Source organism: Podarcis raffonei, chromosome 2 (assembly GCF_027172205.1).
Source record: "Podarcis raffonei isolate rPodRaf1 chromosome 2, rPodRaf1.pri, whole genome shotgun sequence".
Taxonomy (NCBI): domain Eukaryota; kingdom Metazoa; phylum Chordata; class Lepidosauria; order Squamata; family Lacertidae; genus Podarcis; species Podarcis raffonei.
Genome location: NC_070603.1, coordinates 6,918,949 through 6,942,923, shown reverse-complemented (window position 1 = coordinate 6,942,923; position 23,975 = coordinate 6,918,949). Strand labels below are relative to the sequence as shown.

Genomic DNA, 23,975 nt, shown 5'->3' with positions numbered 1-23,975 from the left:
GCCCATGTTTTCTTCCAGTATTTGATTCCATGACACGTCATTAGTAAAAGATCACAAGCAACCATTTGGTTATCCATGCATTTTATTGTAGAGAACAACAGAGACATAGGGATTTCTGGCAATGCTGAAAAGCCGAATGCCATGCTGCAACAATTTTACGCACTGAGATGAGAAATAACCACCAACCACAAATATTGTAGGCACAGAACCTGAAAAGAACACTTGGGAAGAACCCCAACCTCAAGTACAGAGCTTGTGTAATCTAATGCATTTTCAATGATGGCAAAAAATGATACATGAAGAAGGCCTTTCGGTCTTACACAATGACCTTCACTTAAGTGGAGTGTTCTTGTGATGTTATGAAACGCAACTTTTGAGGAAAACCCATCATTTGCTATGAATGACCATAATTACTACTTATAGGGCATCTAAACATTTCTGTGGTCACTTGTCATGCCATGTAATACAGAATTAACCTGACAGGGGAAGAATGTGGTGCCACAAACTGAATCTTGAAAATAAAGCAAGCCAAGTTTTCCATCTCTTTTTTTGAGGAGCACATCTCTAGTCCTCATGGTGATGGGGGAAATTCTCCATTTATGGTTCAGCATTCAAAAGCCCTTAGAATATGTGTGTGTTTGGAGGGGAAGTGGTGTTAGTGCTTTGAGTGGTCAAGATGCTGAGCTTCTTATTCTTGGTTCATCTTTCTTGATGGACACTGATCCCTTTGCTCTGTCCTTACATACTATCTCTACTATTGATCTCCAGTTGTCCCTCACCCACTTTCCCTCACCATTGCAGTCTTTCCCAATAAATTCTATTTTCCGCACCCTATCCATTTTGTACTACAAATCAGTTAGAAATACTATATGAATACTTGTAGATTTTGTGCATTTGGATTTCTGAAGCTGTTTTCTGCTTGAAATATTTTTGCTTTGTATTGCAAAAGAGTCTGACAGTGATGTTGTACCGTTTACATTACCAGAGTAAGAGAAGGACATTGTAGTCCAAACATAGGGAGGAAACAATGCACTAGGAGGGGGGAGCTATACATATCCTTGTATTAGTCAGAACGGTGCAGAAGTGAAGGTGTGATAAGAGTCATTTAAAGTTGTCTACATCACAAAGAGAGACTTCAAAAAATGAACCAATGCACAAAGCCTTTTTAAAGAGGTGCAGGTGAAACTCGAAAAATTAGAATATCGTGGAAAAGTTTATTTACTTCAGTAATTCCACTTAAAAGGTGAAACTAATATATGAGATAGACTCATGACATGCAAAGCGAGTACATATGTACTGAGTACATATGCGTGCTTCTATTTCTTAGAGGTCCAATATTGCTCTATTTGCAGTCCTTGTTTTGCTGATTTCATTTAATATTCTAATTTTCTGAGATTGTTAATTTGGGGTTTTCATCAGCTGTACTCCATGATCATCACAATTATAACAAATAAAGGCTTGACATATCTCGCTTTGCATGTCATGAGTCTATCTCATATATTAGTTTCACCTTTTAAGTTGAATTACTGAAATAAATTAACTTTTCCACGATACTCTAATTTTTCGAGTTTCACCTGTACTTTCGAATAAAACAAAAAATATATATGATTGATTTTATTGAGGGTGTGTTTCATAAAGATGTCAGTGTCAAAAATAAAAAAGGAAGAAAAGGTGGGGGAAGTATATGTGCCGCAGCAGCAGACACCTAACTTTAAGGAAGAAGTGGATTCATTAGAGTGCAACTACAGAATGGCCCAAGGAAAAGAGGAATGTTGTTACAAAAGATTTCATGTGTCACGAAATCCTATAGCACTGGCAGGGGCCCTGATCACTGCTTCAGGTAGTGCTTGCAGATTGAAAATGACTTGATTCAAAAAATGAGGAGTTTATATGAATCATGCTAAATTGCAGTATTTCTGAAAGGACCTACTGCTCCAGGATAACACACTCCAACATGGGCACCTACTGGTCCAGGATAACACACACCTACAGGAGCACCTATGGCTCCAGGGCAACACACACCTACAGGAGCACCTATGGCTCTAGGAATACACACACCAACAGGGGCACCTACTCCTACACAGGGTTCCCCCCCAAAGCCAAAACCTCCTATAGATGGGCCACCTACCCCAGGCTGGCAACCCACAACCCCCAGGCCACCTGCAATCCTAGGTCCAAATCCAGCTCCAAATGGGATGACACCAGGTGGTCCATAACCCCCAGACAGGTAGCCTCCATCTGGGCAACCTCCTCCTATACTCCCAGTGGCATGCCCCTTGCTGGCTGATGCTTGTGCGCTTCCTGAGCTAAACCCTGCACCTGGGCCACAGTCTACCCCTATGCCAGCTCTTCCTCCTGTTGTGGGACTGTCAACGCCTACAGGAGAACTTGGTTTACAAGCAGATTGAGACACATTCTGGGAGCTGTATTGTGTTCCTGAGTAGAGTTCTGCATCTGCAGAGGCATGTCCTGCATCTACATGACTATCTACAGTCCTTGGGTGGTTTCCAACACTTCTGGAGCTCCTTTTGTAGCTCCCATGGCCTCCTGCACTATAACCTCCACGATGTCCTTCACTGTGTCCTCCACCGTATCCACCACCTGTAGGACCATGTGCACCTGAAGAAGTAAATCCAGAAGAGCCCTCTGTGTAGGGTGGCTTGAAAACATCTGCAAGGAGGAAACATTCAGAAGTGAGATTGGAACTGACCCAGCCAGAAAGAGACCTGATTATCACCTTATCGTTGCAGCTTTGTTGTTGCTGAGTTGCCATGAGGTGAAAACTGCGTTGGAAATCTCCCTAGCATTCTTTCTTTCTCTCTCTGTGTGTGAATGAATAGCAATGACTGAATGAAGTGGATTTCTTTTGGAGTAGGTCAGTTTGAACCAGATGAGTGCAATGACCTGGAAATCAATAGTTTTCTAAACACAGTTCAGATTACCTCCGACTCAGGTGGGAGTTTAACAAAGAGACATGACATCTTCAGTGTTGGCACAATCATTCCTTAGCTATCTAAGTGGCCAATATTGGACAAATTACAGATAGGTAGCCGTGTTGGTCTGCCATAGTCAAAACAAAAATTTTTTTCCTTCCAGTAGCACCTTAAAGACCAACTAAGTTAGAACTAACTTAGTTGGTCTTTAAGGTGCTACTGGAAGGAAAAAAAATTTGGTTTTGAATATTGGACAAAGTTAATGTAAGAATCAGTTCTAACTCTATGATCCATCAGTGTGCTAACAGAACTGTGCCCTCATTGTTGCAGACTGGGAATTGACCAAAGAGCAAAAGTGGTTAATCAGGTGGGCTATCTTTCCAGCAGGTGGGCTGTTGCTGCTTACTGGCAGAGGGAAGGTGGTAGGGAGGTTGGTGCAGTGCAAACACACTGGCAGAACAAATTCAGATGCACTACACTGACCTCACTGTCACTTCAGCCCATCCCCTCTCCCTCCCAGGAAGCAATAATGGCCCGCCTTCTGGAAAGCTACTGTTACAGCTCTGCCCAACCCAATGAATCACTTCTGCCAAAGAGTGCACCATATCGAGATTCCTCGGGACAATCAAGGGAATAGTCTGGTTGATTGATAGAAATTATTTGGGGAATGCCAAATGATCATCTGGGAAGTCTAGCCAGTGAAGCATAAAGATGGCTTGGGTGCAGCAGATCTAAGCAGGATCACAAAGAAGGAACCTGGAGGAGTGAAGTTACACACACACACACACACACACACACACACACACACACCACTCCGGTCTCCAATTGTTAAGGATGCAGAAAAGTTATAAAGGCAGCAGACATGAAAAAGGCAACAACAAGATCATGTAGTAGATTGCCCAAGCCCAGCACAACCTCATTGGTTTTACTCACCTATAGCAACAAGATTTCCTCTGACTATCCTGTTGCGGAAAAAAGAAAATGCATAATTGCTGTTAGTTTACCTTGATTATGGATTTGAAGCAGAATCCACCCAGGCAATTCTGCTGCACATGCCCTTTGCAAATGCAGGGTGGAATTCGCACCTACAACATCTCTTCATTTCTGCTCTGGTCAGACCTCACCTGGAGTACTGTGTCCAGTTCTGGGCACCACAGTTCAAGAAGGACACTGACAAACTGGAACGTGTCCAGAGGAGGGCAACCAAAATGGTCAAAGGCCTGGAAACAATGCCTTATGAGGAACGGCTAAGGGAGCTGGGCATGTTTAGCCTGGAGAAGAGGAGGTTAAGGGGTGATATGATAGCCATGTTCAAATATATAAAAGGATGTCACATAGAGGAGGGAGAAAGGTTGTTTTCTGCTGCTCCAGAGAAGCGGACACGGAGCAATGGATCCAAACTACAAGAAAGAAGATTCCACCTAAACATTAGGAAGAACTTCCTGACAGTAAGAGCTGTTCGATAGTGGAATTTGCTGCGAAGGAGTGTGGTGGAGTCTCCTTCTTTGGAGGTCTTTAAGCAGAGGCTTGACAACCATATGTCAGGAGTGCTCTGATGGTGTTTCCTGCTTGGCAGGGGGTTGGACTCGATGGCCCTTGTGGTCTCTTCCAACTCTATGATTCTATGATTCATTTCAATGGAGAGCACATAGCGTGTCAATATCTTATTTAGAAAGTACTAGTTTCTATATTATCAGACAAGTTCAATCTTAATTAAAATCACTTATTGCTTATCTAAGGTCATGCTAGCCCTTAATTTATCAGATTGCCCCATCATGGTTTCCTGTTTTGATGCCTGTGTTTCACAGAAATGTTTGCGCTCGGAACGGCATGGCCATCTCCAAAACTGGCAACACCATGGATGGAATTCAGTGTTGCACGATGGTGAATGTCCCATTAACACAAGCATTGTAGCTTGCCAGGCAGAACGATCACACCTTTACTTCTCCCATGCACTGTTCTGGGGGTGGGGCCTCTCCCAACCACACCAAGCCCATTTGGGGGCATGTGAGGGGGCATGGAGGGAGGAGGGGGAAGGAAACCCCATTGCACAAGTGGAAGCCCAATTTGCTTAGGCAAAGCCTGCACCATGCCTCCTATTCCTGCCCCTGCATAACATCTGATGATGGAAAATGCATTATGTGACATCATCTTGTTGTGAGTTGACTTACCCAACCAACAGCCAATGGAGAACTATACAGTGGTACCTCAGTTTACAAACTTAATCTGTTCCGGAAGTTCGTTCTTAAACCAAAACTGTTCTTAAACCGAAGCACGCTTTCCCTAATGAGGCCTCCTGCCGCTGGTGCCCTTCCACTGTTCGGATTCCATTCTTAGAGAAAGGTAAAGTTCTCAAACCAGGACACTATTTCCGGTTTTGCAGAGTTTGTAAACCGAATAGTTCTTAAACCGGACTGTTCTTAAATTGAGGTACAGTGGTACCTCAGGTTACAGACACTTCAGGTTACAGGCGCTTCAGGTTACAGGCGCTTCAGGTTACAGACTCCGCTAACCCAGAAATAGTACCTTGGGTTAAGAACTTTGCTTCAGGATGAGAACAGAAATCGCGTGGCGGCGACATGGTGGCAGCAGGAGGCCCCATTAGCTAAAGTGGTACTTAAGGTTAGGAACAGTTTCTGGTTAAGAAAGGACCTCCAGAATGAATTAAGTTCTTAACCCGAGGTACCACTGTACCACTGTACTAAGGTGTGTGTTTTCTCTAGGACTGTTAGTGAAAGTGTGTTGAAACAGCATTGAGGTGCTAGAGTATAGGAGTCCCCTTGGTCCCTAATTAAGTCTCCTGCCCTCAGACGCACTGTCTCGGGATGAGTGTTGAGGTAAGGGTAAGGGTCAGTTGCTGGTCTTCTAAATGTGGAATGCGGGGGAATTGCTCTTCACTTCAGACAGCAAAATGCCTTGGGCTTGCTTTATTCATAGGTTTGTCTTCTGTGGATAAGTCCCATGTTCCAAGAAGGGCAGCCTGGCATCAGGCTGTAGCCAGAGGATCTACAAAAGTCATCAGCACAGCTTCAAATCAGGGTTGCCAATTTGAATAAAATATCATGGGAGGGGACAAGTAAGCCCCTCCCCACATAATTGATCACATGATGGGGTACATGGACACCATTTGAACGGCAATGCCCATCAATTTCGGGGAAGGGCTGGCCCCAAGGACTTGGCTCCTATGCTTCAGATCAGGCTGGATCCAGCTGCTGGCCAGGAGCAGAGTCTTTCTCATTCGCAATTTGGAATGAGTTGCTAACAGAGATCTGTGTGGACACTTCCCTAGTTGGCCTTCACTTGCAGGCAAAAATGTTACCAGCTCCATGTCTTCATGGCTGAGCCAGGAGCAGATGGCATGGTGGGGCAATGCCATTAACCTGACAGTCCTCTAGCTGAGTCACTGCTGCATACTAGGATGAAGACAGGGTGGAAGCTGTGAGGTCAGTACAGTGCAAATGTGCCAGCAGGAGCACTGGATTGGCTCCACTAGCATGCTTGCACCACATCAACTTCATCAACTCCTCACCTCTCTTCCTTGCTATCCAAGACTGCAACAATGACTCAACCACACATCTTGAGGGCTGCTGCTGAATTTTGCTTGTAGCAAAGTTGCTCTTTAATGAAATCAGAGTCAAATCAAAAATAAATAAAGGATGCTAAAATAAATCTCGGTGCGTTTAACTAACTATGTTTAGCATGTTTGCATGTGTGCCCATATATTTTTGTATAATTCGCAGTTACCTGTACTCCTCCCCTTCCAGGAGTGTCTTATATGTAGCAATCTCAATATCCAGAGCCAACTTGGTGTTCAGGAGTTCATGGTAGTCCCTCAGCAAGCCAGCTAGGTCATCCTTGGCCTTCTGGAGGGCTGTCTGCAGCTCAATATGCTTATCCCGAGCATCTTTAAGAGCACCATCTCCACGGTGCTCAACATCACAAATGGCTGATTGCAAAATATCAACCTGTCAAACAAAGCAAAACAAAAATCTGAACTGATTTAAGAGGAAATTCCGTAAGATTATGTGGTGACTAGGGATCGGTGAATCAGCTAATTTCTGTTTCTCTCCGTTTCTCATTTTTCTTCCATTCAATTTAGAACCATAAACAAAAATGTTAAGTTCTGATTGGAGGGAAAGGATCAAAACCATGAAAGAAGCCACCCACTTAAATCCAGGCAGTTCAAAGATGTGGGAGCATAGTGGCCAAGACAAAAGAAGAAGAAAGGGCTGAATTTTCCCCACTCTGCAAATGACTTAGATTACTTATTTTGGAAGCCATCTTGGAGGCCTGTTTTAAATTGTTAGCTATCAGTAGCAGCACCTGTGGTGGGATGGAACTGACCTCCTGACACTAGTATCAGAGCTGTTTACCGGCGCGGGGCTAGGATGGGGCAGCAGTGAGGTCAAAATCATATGGTTGCACTGGTGAGAACACTGGATTGGTGGTGGCATTCCTGATGGTGCAACCACACAATGCTGGCCTTCCTGACACCCACCCCACTTCATCCAGGGCAGAAGCTTTGCTCCACCATTTGCTCTGCTTCTGATATTGATACTGATATCGAAACAATGGCAAATAAAATCACCAGTCAGATTTTGCTACAGTGTTACTAAGGGCAGCTCAGAAGAGAGGAAAGAAAAGCAGGTCAAACTGACCAAAGAAGCTAGCATTCTCCCCCAACCCCACCCAAAGTTTCTGTGCTCAGAAAGATCTTCAAGGGGAAAACGTTCTTCAGCGCTGAAGTTCTCAAAAAATAGTAAGGTGTTTTGGTTTAGTCTGGTGTCACTTGTATATATGGTATGGCTGACCATTTGCTCCCAAATAAAGACATAGCAAGTGACAAATTCTCTCCTACCTGCTTTTTAATAGCATCGTTCTCAGACTGCAACTTATTGACCAGCCTGGTCAGATCTGCAATCTCGTGCTGATTTATCTTCAGATTGTCTGAGTATTTCCCTCTTTGCTGCTGGAGCTCTTGAAACTGGTACCCAGAAAAGAGAAGGCTGTTAATAAGAGAATTGTCACCAAGTGAAATCTGAAAGCTCCTCCTTGGGTGAAAGGATGCTTGAGTTTTAGTAGGGTCTACCAAAAGTTTCTGGTGAAGGGGATCTGCATATATGTAGATTGTTATTAGCTATTTACCTTCCTTAAAAATAAATTGAATTCCACACTTATAACAAAACATATATACATCTCAAATATAAGAACAGTATAGAAACAAGACATATAATAATAATTGGAGAAAATATAAATTATAACTAACAAATATTCCCAGAAAATATTGTAGTGAAACTGTTGAGGACTGTGAGAGACTTTGGAGACCAACCATGTCCGTCCATGTTTATAAAACAATGAAATCACACAATACTGCCCAAAACCAATCACATCTACAGTGGTACCTCGGGTTACATACGCTTCAGGTAACATATGCTTCAGGTTACAGACTCCGCTAACCCAGAAATATTACCTCGGGTTAAGAACTTTGCTTCAGGATAAGAACAGAAATTGTGCAGCAGCAGTGCGGCGGCAGCAGGAGGCCCCATTAGCTAAAGTGGTGCTTCAGGTTAAGAACAGTTTCAGGTTAAGACCAGACCTCCAGAACGAATTAAGTACTTAACCCGAGGTACCACTGTACACTGGTTACCAGCTTGCTCCCCCCCAAAAAAAAGAATCACTTAGAATGAGAATGAAAATAACTTTGAGGAAAGGTTAAGGTTGCTTTTTTAAGTGGGATGGAGGGCTCCCACATTTTCAAAACTGGAGTACACTTGCAGTACTTTTGGTTCATTACCACCTTTTAATCCCTCTACATTATCAATATATGCACACTGAAAAATTGTGACAAAAAAAGCAATCTTGATGAAATCTTGAGTACAGTCAGGGCTTTGGAACTCACCGGAACTGAGTTCCGGCAACTCTCAGGTGGGCACCATTGCCATTCAAAGAGGACGAGGGTTATGTTCATGGTGAGTTCTAACACCTCTTTTCTAGAAAAATAGTACTAAGTATAGTGTCTTGCTGATGTGCACACGCCCTCTTTCACACTGGTTAAGGCAAAAAGCAAAAAGGTTCTTTGACCCAGCCATATATAGGACCCTGTACAGATTTCAGAAATAAAAGCTAGAACAATGAACTTCTGTAATGCATTGGTTCCACTTCAGAAACATGTTCAACCTAATTTGGAATATCATCAGTTTAGATGGGCAGAATTTTGGAAGCATTCCTAGACTTGCATCCAGTAGTTTTCCCTTTATCATGACAGTAAATGTGTGGTCTCAAAAGCTGCCTGCTCTCCCAGTTCAGTGCAATGCACCTCTGTTCTGGTGAAGGAATGGGTTTCTGTGCAGTCAGTCTGAAACAGGACCCAAAATCCCCATTTTCCTTCTCCAAGGGATCATTTCTAAAATGCATTAACTTGAGCTCTTGAGCCAATGTATAAACAGAAAGCCAGCTGTATAAACAAGTGCTCAAAGCCCTCTCCTTTATCAGTCCGTGACGGCAATGGATGGCCTTGCCAGTTCTGAGTGGAGAAAGGGATGGCACGTCTGGGTCTTATCTTACATCCTGACCACAAAGACGCACAGACCTTGACAGGTCTGACAAGAGACCCAGGAACGGTGCCAGGAGTGCTCTTAGAGTTGGTGACCTCCTGCCCCAAGATAAGAGTATAGGAACAGGAACAACCTTTTATGGTCAAGAGTACCGGAACAGGAATATCTGTTTATGGTCATGGATGTCAACTTACGTGTATAAGCTGATGTGGTTGGATTCCTGGGGAAGTGGGGAGAGGGTGCCTGGAGGATATATATACTGCATGAAATTTCTCATTTCTTTGGACTTGCTGTGAACTGACCACGCAAGTGCCTTCTGCTATCCGGAGAGCAGAATAAACTCTTTCTCTGAATCAATCTTGGTGTCATTTCACTTCCTTTCTCCCTCCCGGGAGCAACACAGACCCCACCAATTGGTATAGTCTAATAAGGCTACACTGGCTTACCCTGTTTTCATACAAAGCATTGACTTCTTCTTTGCTCCTCTGGGCGATGCTCTGATACCAGGCCTCAACATTTCTGATGATGCAGTCAACATCCAAGCCTCGATTGTTGTCCATTTGCAAGAGGATATTTGTGTCACAGACATGGCCATCCAACTGTGCTAATTCCTGCAATTCACAAAAAGGCTGCATGTGAACGAGAAATTAAGGAATATCACACCTCTAGGTTTAGTTTCTAAAAAGCGAAAGGGTTAAAGTAGATTGGCAGATGACACCCACTATTCTAGAAGCTCTGACCTAATGAATATAGGCTCAACAGATATGAATTGTAAAAGCACTCTGCATTGGACTCAAAGGTAGTGGTAGTAGTATTGGGGGTTTTTATTTTTAAAATGTGTTTTTATTGATTTTCTAATATCGTTCCAATAGCAGCCTCATTATAACAATACAGTCATACCTCATGTTATGTTTGCTTCATGTTACGTTTATTCAGGTTGCATCCCGTGGTGACCCGGAAGTACCGGAAAGGGTTACTTCCGGGTTTTGCTGCTCATGCATGTGCAGTAGCGCTAAATCGTGCTTCGCACATGCTCACAAATACCAAATCGCGCAGCACACTTGTACAGATATGGTGCTTCAGGTTGCGGGCTTTTCACGTTATGAACGGGCCTTGGGAACAGATCCCATTCACAACCAGAGGTACCACTGTTCCAATTTTATCCAGTTAATATAATTATTCAAATGTAAAATTATACAATTTAATCAAACTGCATGCTAGATTTTATAGTGTTGTTTTTCTATATTTTTTCTGCATTCCAAAATCTTAATAATTCCCATTACATTCAGATATAATAATCCTTTATATAATAGCTACAATCTTGTGATTTCATTTGTGTTGGTACATTAGGTAATTTATAAAATTTCAAGTCAGGAACTTTAACTGTAATCCTTATTCTTTCCTGTATGTGATGTTTTCCCATCCATATATGGTGTTATATCTTTCATTCCTATAACTCTTGATGATTCCTGTCATGCCTTGGGAGAAGTGGTTATCTCACAGTTTCCAAAAGTCACTGCATCACTTCGTCCTGTAATTTGGATTCCAGTAAACAAACCGTCTTTGCCATTTTTCCAGTCTAGGAAGAAGTCTGAATTCAGACTGCAAATAGTTGATCCAAAAGCTTCTGTTCCCGCAGCTGGTAGACTCCTTTCCTCCCTGCCACTGATTTATGACCAATTATCCTTATCTCAAAAACATTCCTTTGTGGATAACAGAGGTCACAGGTTCCCCATCCCTGATCTAAAGGGTACTCACTTAGTTTCTATTTTGTCTGCACATATCAATCACCTCTGAGACAACTATTCACCATTTCCATGGGATACTACCTTTCCACTGTGAGTAGTAATTCACTGAGGAGAATGCACTCTCATTCTCCCTCTAGAAGACCGAGGTCATTACTTCAAACAAACCTCAGGCCTGTCTTCATGGCATAAAGGGCTACAAATTATGTTTACACATTCAGTCCATGAGTCTCTGTATCCAAGACTGAATCATACTTACCTCCAAATAAACACATCTGCGGAATTCAAATTCCCGTCTCAGCAAATCCACTTTCCCCTCCAGTTCTGTCTTGCGTAGTGCGAGAGAGTCTACATCCTAAAGAAGATGGAACTGCTAATTAAACATGAACAATTGCTGAGATAATAATGACAAGGCCAGCTGCAGGATGGAAATGTTCAGAACAAGTAACTAAATATTCAGAACAGACAACTGCATATGCCCAACTGCAAGTCCATGAAGCAAGAAGATAAACAAAGATGCTCTCTTTTATGACTGAAATACACATAAGCCTTCAAGAAATGACAAACCCAAGAATTAGAGTGGGAATAAATACACACCCACCTTGTTCATGGTGAATGTTCTCAGGGTTCATGAATATTCAACAGGTATTTGATGCTTGGCAATCCAGAATAAACAGAATGCAGTACAAGTGGTGACCATTTTGCACAGGGGTTCCATTCCTGACCCCCACACATGTCGGTGAAGCACACTTAGGTTTGCCCTGCCCCCCCCCCATTCTACCCCACCTGCTTTTCAGGCCAATTCCAGGTCATGTGCCCAGCTGCGTGTCAATCAATGCACATAAAATGGTCACTGCCTATAACTGGTAAGCACTAACAGTAAAAGCAATTGACAGTACCTGACACATACCATTGATTATCTGACCATCTTTCATGGCAAACAAACAGAGCCTTTGTCAGTATCTGAACAGACAGGCAGAAAGTAAACAGCATTTTAAAGAGTTTTTAAAATTTGCAGAAATATAGTCTCAGAGAGACCCTAATCTAGACTCAGGGGCCATTGCTTAGCAACATAGAGAAGCTAGGCCTGATGGCTCCATCTGACCAAAGACTTGGATCCAAAGGTTCTTACATGAGCAAAAAAGCTTTTGCAAGGGTTTCCCTACAAATTGCTCTGATTTTTTCATCCTGCTGCAACCCCCTAACCCATACCCAATCCCTTGCAGGGTGCCCTAACCCTTGAGAACAGATTTTTCTGGGGGTGCAGGAGGTTGGGGTGGTAGAAAAGTCAGAAGCACTATTGTATGAAGAGTTCTGTTTGCTCTTGTCTGGATCCAACCCAAAGAGATTTGTGTGGAGAGGCAGCTTAGGCTTCTGGAACAATTTTCCATTTCCTGGCTTTTGGCCCTGACTTCCTCAGGGAATAACTCTGGCCAGGTCAAAAGGTATCTGCAAGGTGCTGAGACTCATCTGGCAGATAGCATTCCAAGGGTGACACATAGGTGCCAACTCCCTGGGGCTCTGTGTGCCCAAGCACCCACAAAATTCCCCATGAAGAGGTCAAACACCCACAAATTTCAGTGTCAGGGCCATGCGTGCTGCATGGCACCCACGGCCCTTGTCATCCATGGTTGCAGGACCCAGCTGACACTCCTGGAATGACGTGAGAGATTTCCTGCTCAGAGGGATGCCTGCCACGTGGGAAAGCCTCTCCTCCTCAGGGAGGGGAGGAGTTGTGAGCAGGAGCCATTTCCAACTGCTCTGGCTGCCATGCCACGCCCCCCAGGTGGCCAGCCAATCGGCTGGAGGCTTGGGGCGGGGTTTAGCCCCTCAAACGTGGCCCGGCAGCATTTCTCAGCCATTGTGCTGCTGCTTCTCGTCAGATCACCCACCCACCCTCCCTTGGTTCATTGTTTGGTTCTTGACATTACTATGGACCTGTGGTTGGTAGGAATTTTTATCCAACTGGCAAATTGGCACCGACCACTTGGTTTTTCGCCTACCTCATAGCAAATCGTCACAACTTTTGGGTATTGGCGGTTAGACATTGGAATATGGTTTGTGTGTTGGAGGGCAGGGTGTGGCCATCGCCTACCCCTCCATTTTATGGGTATTCCGGTAAAGGAATCCAGCGGTCGTGGATCCTGTCCGATGCCCTTGCTGGTGGCTAGAGCCATGGCACGACCCCCCGTTGACATCAGGGGGAGCTTTCAGTTGTATTTGCATCAACAGGCTCCTCCCACTGGTGGTTAACCCTTGATAGACTCACCCCTCCCCGAGGGGGTGGAGTCACGCTCTGTTGTTTTATCCAATGCCTAAGCCAATACCTCTCACATGCTGCAATCAATAAAGTTGTGGCCTTTTTATAGCCCATTAACCTAATATACTGTGTCCATGTGTCTTTCTTATCCTCAAGCAGGTGGTGGGTCCTTGAATCACAAATGGGAAAGTGCAAGTCAAAGGTTGAATTGCTGGCAGGGGCTCAGTGTTGCCCCCAGGACTCTTATGTAAATAAATGAAGGACTTAATTTGCAGTGAGACTCTATGCTCCATATGAAAACCACTGAATCTGAACACCAATCTGAACACCTTACCTTTTTGAGTAGTACAAATTCATTTTCTGCTGTTGTACGCCTTTTGAATTCCTCTTCATATCTGTTGAAACATGAAGGGAGAGCTGTGTGCAACTCAAAAGCACCTTTCTGTACCCCATATAGTAAGGTGCACAAGAGCCCTGTTCAGATGTTCAAAGATGTCCCTCCCATATTTAATAATAATAATAATAATAATAATAATAATAATAATAATAAATGCTTAAAATACAAATTACTTGCACTTCAGTTCTTCTACCAGTTGCTGGATGGCAGCCTCTTCACTTGCCAGATGTTGCCTTTCATTTAGTAAACAGTCTAGCTCCTTCTTCATGTTGCAGAGGAAACTTTCATAGAACGGTTCAAGGTTTTTCTTTGCTGGTGTGACATGCTCTTGCAGGAGGTTCCACTTTGTTTCAAGAACCTTGTTCTGCTGCTCTAGGGTTCGTACCTGTTTCAAAACAAAGAAACACCCAAATGATACCAAAATTAAGTCAATCAGAAAACAAACCAAAGAGAAAACCTACTTTCAGAACAGGCATTTAAATTGCTTTTTGTGTGTATTGCATTTAAAGAATAAAGGAACCCTGTTGGATTTGTCCAAAGAGCTATTTGACCAGCTCTGGTACAGAAGTAGAATATGAGCATTATAGCATTGCCCCATTGTTTTTTCCTCTTGATTCTGGAGGCAGAATATATAACATAGCGACTGTCAGTTGCTAGTGAAAACTTTATCCTTCATGAATTTGTCTAATCACTTGAGATAACTCTCTTTTATAATTCATTTCAGCCTCTACAAATGTCCATAATCCCATGTGCCGCCATGTGCACGCAATTTGATCCCATTGGTTGCTTGCATGATGATGCAGAGCCATGGGTACTAAAAGTACCCATGTCATGGGCCTGATTGGGCTTCTTATTTCGAGTTAAGTCAAAAACATTTGCCTTCTCACCTTATCAATGAAGCCAGCAAACTGGTTGTTGAGGTTCTTCATCTCTTCCCTCTCATGATTTCGTACGACATGTTCCTGTGGATCAACTCCCAGATGTAAAGGCTTCAGGAGCTTCTCGTTGATCCTGACTCCATGGATGCCATCCCCCCTGAAGTTAGAATATCCTGGGAAAGGCCCGCAACTTCCAACAGAGTCATAAATTCTGGGGCCGTAATGGCCCACCCTGCCACCAAACCCCATGCCGCCATAGCCACCAAAACATCCAGCACCATAGCCACCATAAGAAATTCTTCTGCTTCCGCCCAGGTTAGAAAGGCTTTGGCTGCTGAAGCCACGGACCCCATATCCATTTCTGACTGGATGGCGCACAGAGGCGACATATGTCCTGTGCCCGCCTAGTCCACACACAGCAGACGCCGAACTGAATCCCCTTCCTCCCATGAAGGTCCTTGCAGCAGACATGTGTTGAGTCATTGCAACAAGCTGGGATAGGCTAGTTCCAAGAAAGCAGGTGCAGAAGAAGCAAAGTGGAGAGAGCAATCCTCTGGCACAATACCTCAAAGCCAACTCTTATATACAGCTGAGGAGTTGGCCTTGATTGGTCTAACACTTTAATTTTGGAGCATGCATGGGTTTGGCCTGCCTCAGGCCCAGGAATGCCCTTCGATGTACAGAACATAATAGTGAATGCAAACCTAAGAAATAATGAGAATTTTTAAAGGAATTGCTTTGTTTGCAAGCTTGGCTTGTAGGATATTACATTTGAGAATCATTTCCCTCAAATGCATTAATTACACTTTAGACAGAAAATTATTTAAGGGAGTCTTCCTCTTTCGTTGACCACAGCCGATAACGTTCTGCAGAGTTGCAAGTCAAGGCTGTGCTTTTAGGATCTTAATTTTCTTGTTACTGTCCCTTTTTTCTTTGAGCAACAGATGGAACTCATGTTTGCTGCTTCTTTGCCATCCATCATACCACACACAAAAAATAGCTATCCTCAAACTTTGTTTATAAAAGGTAAAGGTACCCCTGCCCGTACGGGCCAGTCTTGACAGACTCTAGGGTTGTACGCCCATCTCACTCAAGAGGCCGGGGGCCAGCGCTGTCCGCAGACACTTCTGGGTCACGTGGCCGGCGTGACATCACTGCTCTGGCGAGCTAGAGCCGCACACGGAAACGCCGTTTACCTTCCCGCTGGTAAGCGGTCCCTATTTATCTACTTGCACCTGGGGGTGCTTTCGAACTGCTAGGTTGGCAGGCGCTGGGACCGAGCAGCGGGAGCGCACCCCGCCGCGGGGATTCGAACCGCCGACCTTTCGATCGGCAAGCCCTAGGCACTGAGGCTTTTACCCACAGCGCCACCCGCGTCCCTTTGTTTATAAACTTTGTTTATACAAAGGATAAATTAAAATGTGATTTACCATTCCTATTTGAATAAATGGAGACTTAATAAATGCACAGATGTGTCAAGTGCTCAACAGAAATGCACATAGAATTGTGGATTAGGGAAAAGATGGATTCTTATGGCCCAGTTTTACTTTCTAAGCTCTGTTGATTTCAGTGGGACAAAAATGAGTGTCACAATGCGACTAAAGCAGCAATCTGTTCTTCTGTGAAAGTTCCATTATGCACAGCTTTGTGCCACTTATTTATTTAAGTAGAAGGAACGCAGGTATAACCAGCTTTCTTTGTTTGACTTAGGCCTTATCTGCATTGTACATTTTAAGCAGTATTATACCATATAAGCAGCCATGGCTTTCTCCAAAGAATCCTGGGAACTATAATTTGTTAAGGGTGCTGAGAGATGTTAGGAACTGCTTATTCTCCCCATAGCAACTGGAATTCCCAGAGTTTCCTGGGTAGAGGATTGATTGTTAAACTACTCCAAGGCAGGCATCTACAGTGTTGGTGCTTAGGTATCCACTTCGAATTCACTTGCTCCCCCAGACTTTCCCAGAGGGTGATCCAGTTGTGTTCATGTATTAATCTGAATGACTGATTTGTGGTGTATTCTCTATTTGTTTTATGGTTGCAGTTTTATGGCTGATTTTTATGTTGCTCACCACCACGGTAATTTTCTCTCAATAGGATATGTGTCTCAATGGGACACTGTGAACTGGGTAGACTTGATTGACAGAGGCTGTAGACAATAGGTACAAAGCTGAGACAGAGGTCTATACCCAATGGGCACTGCTGTAGTGAGAGGAGGCAGAGAAGGGAGCGCAAAGCTCTAACTTAGCCCTGACCTAACACCTTAGTTAGGAAAGACAGAGGGTGCTTGCATGAGCAGGCCATAGCTGTCAACTTTTCCCTTTTCTTGCAAGGAATCCTATTCGGAATAAGGGAATTTCCCTGGGGGGAAAAGGAAAAGTTGACAGCTATGGAGCAGGCACAGGGGCTTCTAACCAAGTGGGGGAGGTTGAGGTGCCAGGTACAGGCTCAGGCCAACTCCATTTGAATAAAGTAGAGACGTTAATGGTGAGGGTGGGGTAGAGGTTGATGAGAAGACAGCAGCCTGAGCATGGGCCCGAGCTTGGGGTTAGATCAGATTCCCCCAAACTTGGTTCTCTAGCTGTTTTTGGACAACAATCCCATCATCCCTGACAACTGGTCCTGCTAGCTAGGGATGATGGGAGTTGTAGTCCAAAAACAGCTGGAGACCCAAGTTTGGGAAACACTGGGTTAGACCTACACTGGCATTATGGGTAGCATCAGTGGCAGCTTCTGAGGACTGTGTAATGTGGAGCAGGAGGGCCAAGGAAGGGACTGAATGGTTGAATTTGTGCCAGCACTATAAGGCTTGAGGTGGGTTGGTGGGAATGAGAAGATCTGGCGGTTGTTGGCTGGGCAAGTAAGATGGAAACAAGATGTGTGGGCCAGGAGGCAGCTCATGGTCTCATTCCTCATAGCTGATTGTGTTGAGTGGGTGTGGTGAGAGTAGCTGTTCATCTTTGACTCTTTCTGTGAAATGTTCAGTTGGGGACTGGAGGTGGAGGGCTTTTGGGTTTTGGTTTTTTTAAAGAGGAGTAAGGCCAGAGCTGAGCTGATGACAGGGTTGGTGAGCAACATGAGTAAGGAGCCACTGTCTCCCCTGACGTTCTCAATGCTCGTGACATATAATTTTTTTTGCTAAATAAATAGTTGCCAAAAGAAATGGGATGTGGTTCAGTGGACTGCTAGTACATACACCTGTGTGCACTGATAAAAGAATGTAAAATGACAAACTTGATAAATTGTACATACAACTTGAGGGGGTGGGGTACCAACATTCAAGAGTGTATTCTGCACAACAAGAAATACTGATGTGATCATATCTATGTGATCAAGACTACTTTGTTACTGTGCATTAGGAATGGGGGCAGAAGCAAAGAAACTGTAACAACTAAAAGACTAGGGCAAACTTTGCATGTCCCAAATGTGGAATTTATTTTGCAAATCATAGTTAAACCATAAGAATGTGGAATTTGCATTTTATTGTTTATGTTGATTCGTTTTTATTGGGTTTTGTAAACCGCTCCCAAATTTCTGATATGATCTATGCAGCGGCATATAAATTAACTGCATAAAAAAACCAATTCACGAGGCATGGAATGCAGGGCAGAATGAATCCCCGAAGCAATAAAGGAACTGAAAAGAGGGCATTATCCTCTCCCTCCTAAGTGTTCTCTTCCTTTGTTTTGGTGCCTAGCACAGAAGAGATGAAAACAATTCCTCCGGTTTCTTTCCAGTAGCACCTTAAAGACCAACTAAGTTAGTTCTTGGTATGAGCTTTCGTGTGCATGCACACTTCTTCAGATACACTGAAACAGAAGTTGCCAGATCCTTCTATATAGTGAGAAGGTGGGGAGGGGTATTACTCAGAAGGGTGGTGGGAATGGGTGATTGGCAGATAGCTGTGATGAGCCTGTTGACGACTCTTGACGACTGCAATAGGTCTTACAGGAAAAAGCAAGGGGTGAGAAGGTGAAAAATGGCTTTGTCATGTATAATGAGATAAGAATCCAATGTCTTTGTTCAGACCAGGTCTCTCCATGGTTTTAAGTTTGGTAATGAGTTGCAATTCAGCAGCTTCTCTTTCCAGTCTATTTCTGAAATTCCTTTGTAGTAAAACAGCTACTTTGAGATCTTGTATAGAATGTCCTGGGAGATTGAAGTGTTCTCCTACTGGTTTCTCTGTCTTGTGATTCTTGATGTCCGATTTATGTCCGTTTATTCTTTGGCGTAAGGTTTGGCCTGTTTGTCCAATATAGAGAGCTGAAGGACACTGTTGGCATTTGATGGCATATACAATGTTAGACGATGAGCAATTAAATAGTCCCGAGATGGTGTGTGTGATGTTGTTGGGGCCAGTAATGGTGTTGTCCGGGTGTATGTGGCAAAGTTGGCATCTGGGTTTATTGCAGGCTCTGGTGCCAGTGTCCGTGTTACGTCTGGTTGTAGTATTATTGTGGGTTAGGAGTTGTTTAAGCTTGGGTGGCTGTCTGTAGGCAATGAAAGGTCTTCCTCCCAGAGCTTGAGAAAGAGAACTATCATTGTCCAGGAGAGGTTGTAGATCTCTGATGATGTGTTGTACTGTTTTAACTTGGGAGCTGTATGTGATGACTAGAGGTGTTCTGTTATTTTCTTTTTTGGGTCTGTCTTGCAGCAAGTTCTCTCTGGGTATCTGTCTGGCTCTGTTGATCTGTTGTCTAACTTCATCTGCTGGGTATTTTAGTTCTAAAAAGGTTTGCTGTAGAAAAAAAGGTTTGCTGTAAAAAAAAATTTTTTTTGTTTTGACTATGGCAGACCAACACGGCTACCTATCTGTATCCGGTTTCTTGTAGCTCTTTTCACATGAGATTAATTAAATTTGCTGGGGGGGGGCAGGAGGCTCTGTATCTGCAGTCACAACAAGCCCTAAGGTCCTAAAGTGACACATAAGTTATTACAAGACAACCCCCCCCCCCCGCTTTATCTTTGGGATGTTAAAATAGCTTGCTGTACTGGGTGTGGACTTGGAATTAAATTGAGGACAAGAGACGGGAAAGGAAAAGGCACAAACTTTGCTTTTGATGCTGAGTTATAATATGAAACATGTTGTCATCTTGTCTGGCAGGAAAAGCTGACCCACACATGCGGCAAAGTGAGGCAATTGCCTTGGGCAGCAGGTTCCATGGGGCAGCAGATCCCAATGGAAACATTTATGACCTCCTTGTTTCCAATGTAGATCTTCACTTACCCTTTACCTAGTGGAGAGGGGGCACCATTTTGAGGTTCACCTCGGTGCCAATATATATTGATCTGGCCCTGCTAGCAGGAGAACAACATGGAATATTTTGAGACATCTGTACCATTTTGCTCTGGACATGACTGCCCCATTACTTTTTGATGATGAGAAATTTAGATAGAGTTGCTGCAAATCTGTCTTCCATCTCTAGAGTTACCCATCCTTAATAGAGATAAACAATAACACACACACACACACACACACACACACACACACACACACACACACGATCAGTATCGTTTCTTCATACAATTTATTGTAGATACAGCAGAAAAGAGTTGGCTCTTGTAACCAAAAACAGCTGATGGCGGAGTGTTGCATTTGCAAATTACAGGTGCTCACAAAGGAAAATTCGGCCTGTTACACACACTGGAGATTTAAGACAGAATGCATTTTGTGCACAGAAACAACTTCAGATATGAAATAAAAGGTGAACTAAATATTGTATATTGTATATTGTATATTCATTTCCCACATTTCCACATATGATGGCTGAAAACATTCTTTTTAACCCAACACTGAAAAGGACACCAAAAGCCTAACAATGCAATGCAATGCAACAATGAAACAACAGCAAGGAGGTGCTTATTGTGCTGGCACAGCCCCTTCACACACAATCCTCCCACCTTTGCTCTTTTGGTTGGTTTAGCTCCCTCTCTGCTATGTGATTGGCATCACACTCTCCCATTCACATGCCATCCATTTTTACACAAACTCTCAAACTGCGAGGAACGGAAGCCTAGCGAAACAGTTCCCATGCCGTTGCAGGCATGTGTTAAAAGACGGTGGATAGACTCCTAGAGAAGGACCACAACTAATTTAGTATTCAATAAACTTCTCTCTTTTCCTGAAAACTGAGTTTGCTCATTTTGTGTAGCTGCAAATCCAGAGGGTCTGGATCAATCCTCCAGGGGGGTGGGTCACACATTTTAGAAAACTACCAATCTACTGATCCCAACTGCTAGAGACCGAGGTTCCTTCAGTCCCCACAAAGTTGATGGGCATTGCCATTCAAATGGTGTGCGTGTACCATGTCTTGTGGTCAATTATGCAGGGTGGGGCTTACCTGCCCCTCCCATATTCTATTCAAGATGGTACCTCTGTCCCATGCTTTTGAGCATGCCCTGAAGTTCAATTTCTACTGGCTGACAAGTCCAGAAGTAAGCCGAGTCCTATTTTTCAACTGTTTAACAGTGTTTTGCTCCCACTTTGGTTGCAAAAGGTTGAAGGGCCAGCAAGGGAGGGACGAGGAAGCGCATAAGCCAGGACTTTGCAAGCATTCATTGTGGATACTCACATGACTCTTCAAAACACAGAATGTTTGCAAAACCTTAAGGGGTTTTCAAGGCCAGAAGAGTAACATCTGGCCATCCTGGGTTTTATAAGATGTTGCCATTCACTGCAGAGATCTCCACACACACATGGGAATTCCTAATGGAGCTTGGGGACTTTGAATAACAAGGCCAGGAAAGGTGGCCTTGGAGCACTGCTGCCAGCCCTGGGCTAGGTGGGTTATTGATGTGATTCCCTGTGAAGCATTTTTTGTTCCTGTTGAACTCAGGAACTCAGCTCACACACGGCAGCCTTTCTGCAACATCATAGAACTTCTAATCAAGGTCAAGCAGTTATTTTAAACCCACAATCCAAACATCTTAATTTGTTCTGGACTACCTCTTGGACTATCTCTCAGCCTCAGCTCCTCATCTGTGAAATGGGACCAACATAGGCTCCATTACAGGAGTTACTGCAGGAGGAAGGAGCCACTGTGCACATGGAAATTTCTATGGAAGTTAAAAACAACAACAACAACAACAACAACAACAACAACATTCTTGTCTCGTGGTTTATAAGATGCATTTCTTATTGGAAGCCTCTTTCTTTTCTTCTTCTTACGTAATTTGGTCCTAGCCTTGGGAACTGAGTGTTCACATTCTGCTGCTTTTGCTGAAGCATGATGATATTTTCATACCATGGTTGCATGAATGTGCGTGACAGCATGCACCAGCTGAGTTACCAACACTGGAGTAGCCACCAACACATCTACCTGCCACAATGGCAGTGGTACAACCACCAGTTGCACAGGTAGCACCTCTGGGTCTCTGAGCTGCTCTGGAGTTGGTGTTGCCACCACCACTGGTGATGTGGTACCCACCGTCTGGGCTGAAATCTTCACTTCCAGGGATGTACAGCCTACCCACAGTGTTAGGTACATTTCTTGATGTGTATCCGGCAACATGGCACTCTGCATCTCCAAGGTTCGACTTCTGTCTCTTCCCTGGGCCACCAGGACTACCGGTATGTTTCCCACTTCTGCCGCTGAGCCCTCTGCTTAGAGAGGCATATGCTGGTTCATGGCCACAGTCATCAGCTACTTTGCCTGGGTTAGGAAGCACTGCTGCAATGGTAATCACAGTGATGGTTACAATAGCATGACAACAGCATTCTTGGTTAGCTGGGTACAGCAATACTGGAACTTCCCCAGAGATCTAATATATATTTGGGGAGGCCTCACACCACTTTGCAGTTGAGTTTTGCATGCATTACGTCCCACCGATGCAAATTCTGGTATCTCAAGGGCTAGGAAGGGCTTTACCTTAATCTTAGAGAGATGCTGTCAGTTTGAGGTAGAGAATGGCACTGTGGCAGAGATAAGGTTGCCATATTTTGAAGAGAGAAAAAAGAGGACACGTTTGCTGGCTTCTACTTTTATCTATAGAATGCGGATGGCACTGTGGGTTGAACCACAGAGCCTAGGGCTTGCCGATCAGAAGGTCAACAGTTCGAATCCTCGTGACAGGGTGAGCTCCCGTTGCTCGGTCCCAGCTCCTGCCAACCTAGCTGTTCAAAAGCACGTCAGTGCAAGTAGATAAATAGGTACCGCTCTGGCGGGAAGGTAAACGGTGTTTCCGTGTGCTGCTCTGGTTTGCCAGAAGCAACTTAGTCATGCTGGCCACATGACCCGGAAGCTGTCTGCAGACAGACGTCGGCTCCCTCGGCCAATAAAGCGAGATGAGCGCCGCAACCCCAGAGTCATCCGCAACTGGACCTAATGGTCAGGGGTCCCTTTACCTTTACCTTTTACTTTTAACTATGGATCACTATGATGACTCTACCCTGGAAAAACAGGACATGTCCTGGAAAAAGAGGACATATGGCAACCTATGTACATGCAGCATAATGTGGTGATGGAATAAAATAGTAAAGGTAAAGGACTCCTGACAGTTAGGTCCAGTCGTGGATGACTCCAGGGTTGCGGTGCTCATCTCGCTTTACTGGCCAAGGGAGCCGGCGTTTGTCTACAGACAGCTTCCGGGTCATATGGCCAGCATGACTAAGCCGCTTCTGGCAAACCAGAGCAGTGAACGGAATAGACCATTGCAAATCACAAGTTTTGAATTAAAAATCAAATACCTGTCTCCTCCCTGCTGTTCTAGCTTTCTGCTTGCAAATAATGTTGGTGCTGGTGTTTGTTTTGGCAGGCTAAAGTGGTTCAGCCTTCTGCCACTTTAGGACACTTAACACCTTATTTCCACCTCATTCCGTTGCACATGGCAAAGCCACTTCTTATGTTCCCATAAAGAGAGCAATCTTTGGAATTCCAACAGGTAAACTTTGACATTACTTACCTACACTTGCAAGGTTCCCTGAAAATATCCTGTTTGGGAAAGAGATGTAATATAGATCATGTGAGAAACTGCATTTTTTAATAGAGGTGGGGTTATATTCTGATAACTATTTATCTTTCCCATTTATCCATCATCCTCTCCACTTACAAAATATATAAACTACTTTTCCCTGAAGAAAATGACCAAAGTGGTAAACAAAAATGCAACAGCAAATAGAACAGGATGCATGAAACAGTAAACAAAGAGAAACAAGGAACAAACAATAACACAGCACAGTCAGTTTTGCCACATTTAAGAGCCCTGTGTG

The 23,975-nt window shown here is 44.0% G+C and overlaps 1 protein-coding gene across 1 annotated transcript; it reads right to left on the bottom strand.

Moving 5' to 3' along the window:
- Positions 1 to 1,067: 1,067 nt before the first annotated feature.
- LOC128409639 (keratin, type II cytoskeletal 8-like) lies at positions 1,068 to 22,290 on the bottom strand. The gene is made up of 11 exons (XM_053380204.1): positions 22,012 to 22,290; positions 15,134 to 15,171; positions 14,777 to 14,900; positions 14,063 to 14,274; positions 13,827 to 13,887; positions 11,492 to 11,587; positions 9,934 to 10,098; positions 7,792 to 7,917; positions 6,678 to 6,898; positions 2,129 to 2,726; positions 1,068 to 1,115 (listed from the first exon to the last, which is right to left on the bottom strand). The coding sequence occupies exons 1-11, from the start codon at positions 22,288 to 22,290 to the stop codon at positions 1,068 to 1,070; spliced, it is 1,968 nt and encodes a 655-aa protein (XP_053236179.1).
- Between the last annotated feature and the right edge of the window lie 1,685 nt (positions 22,291 to 23,975).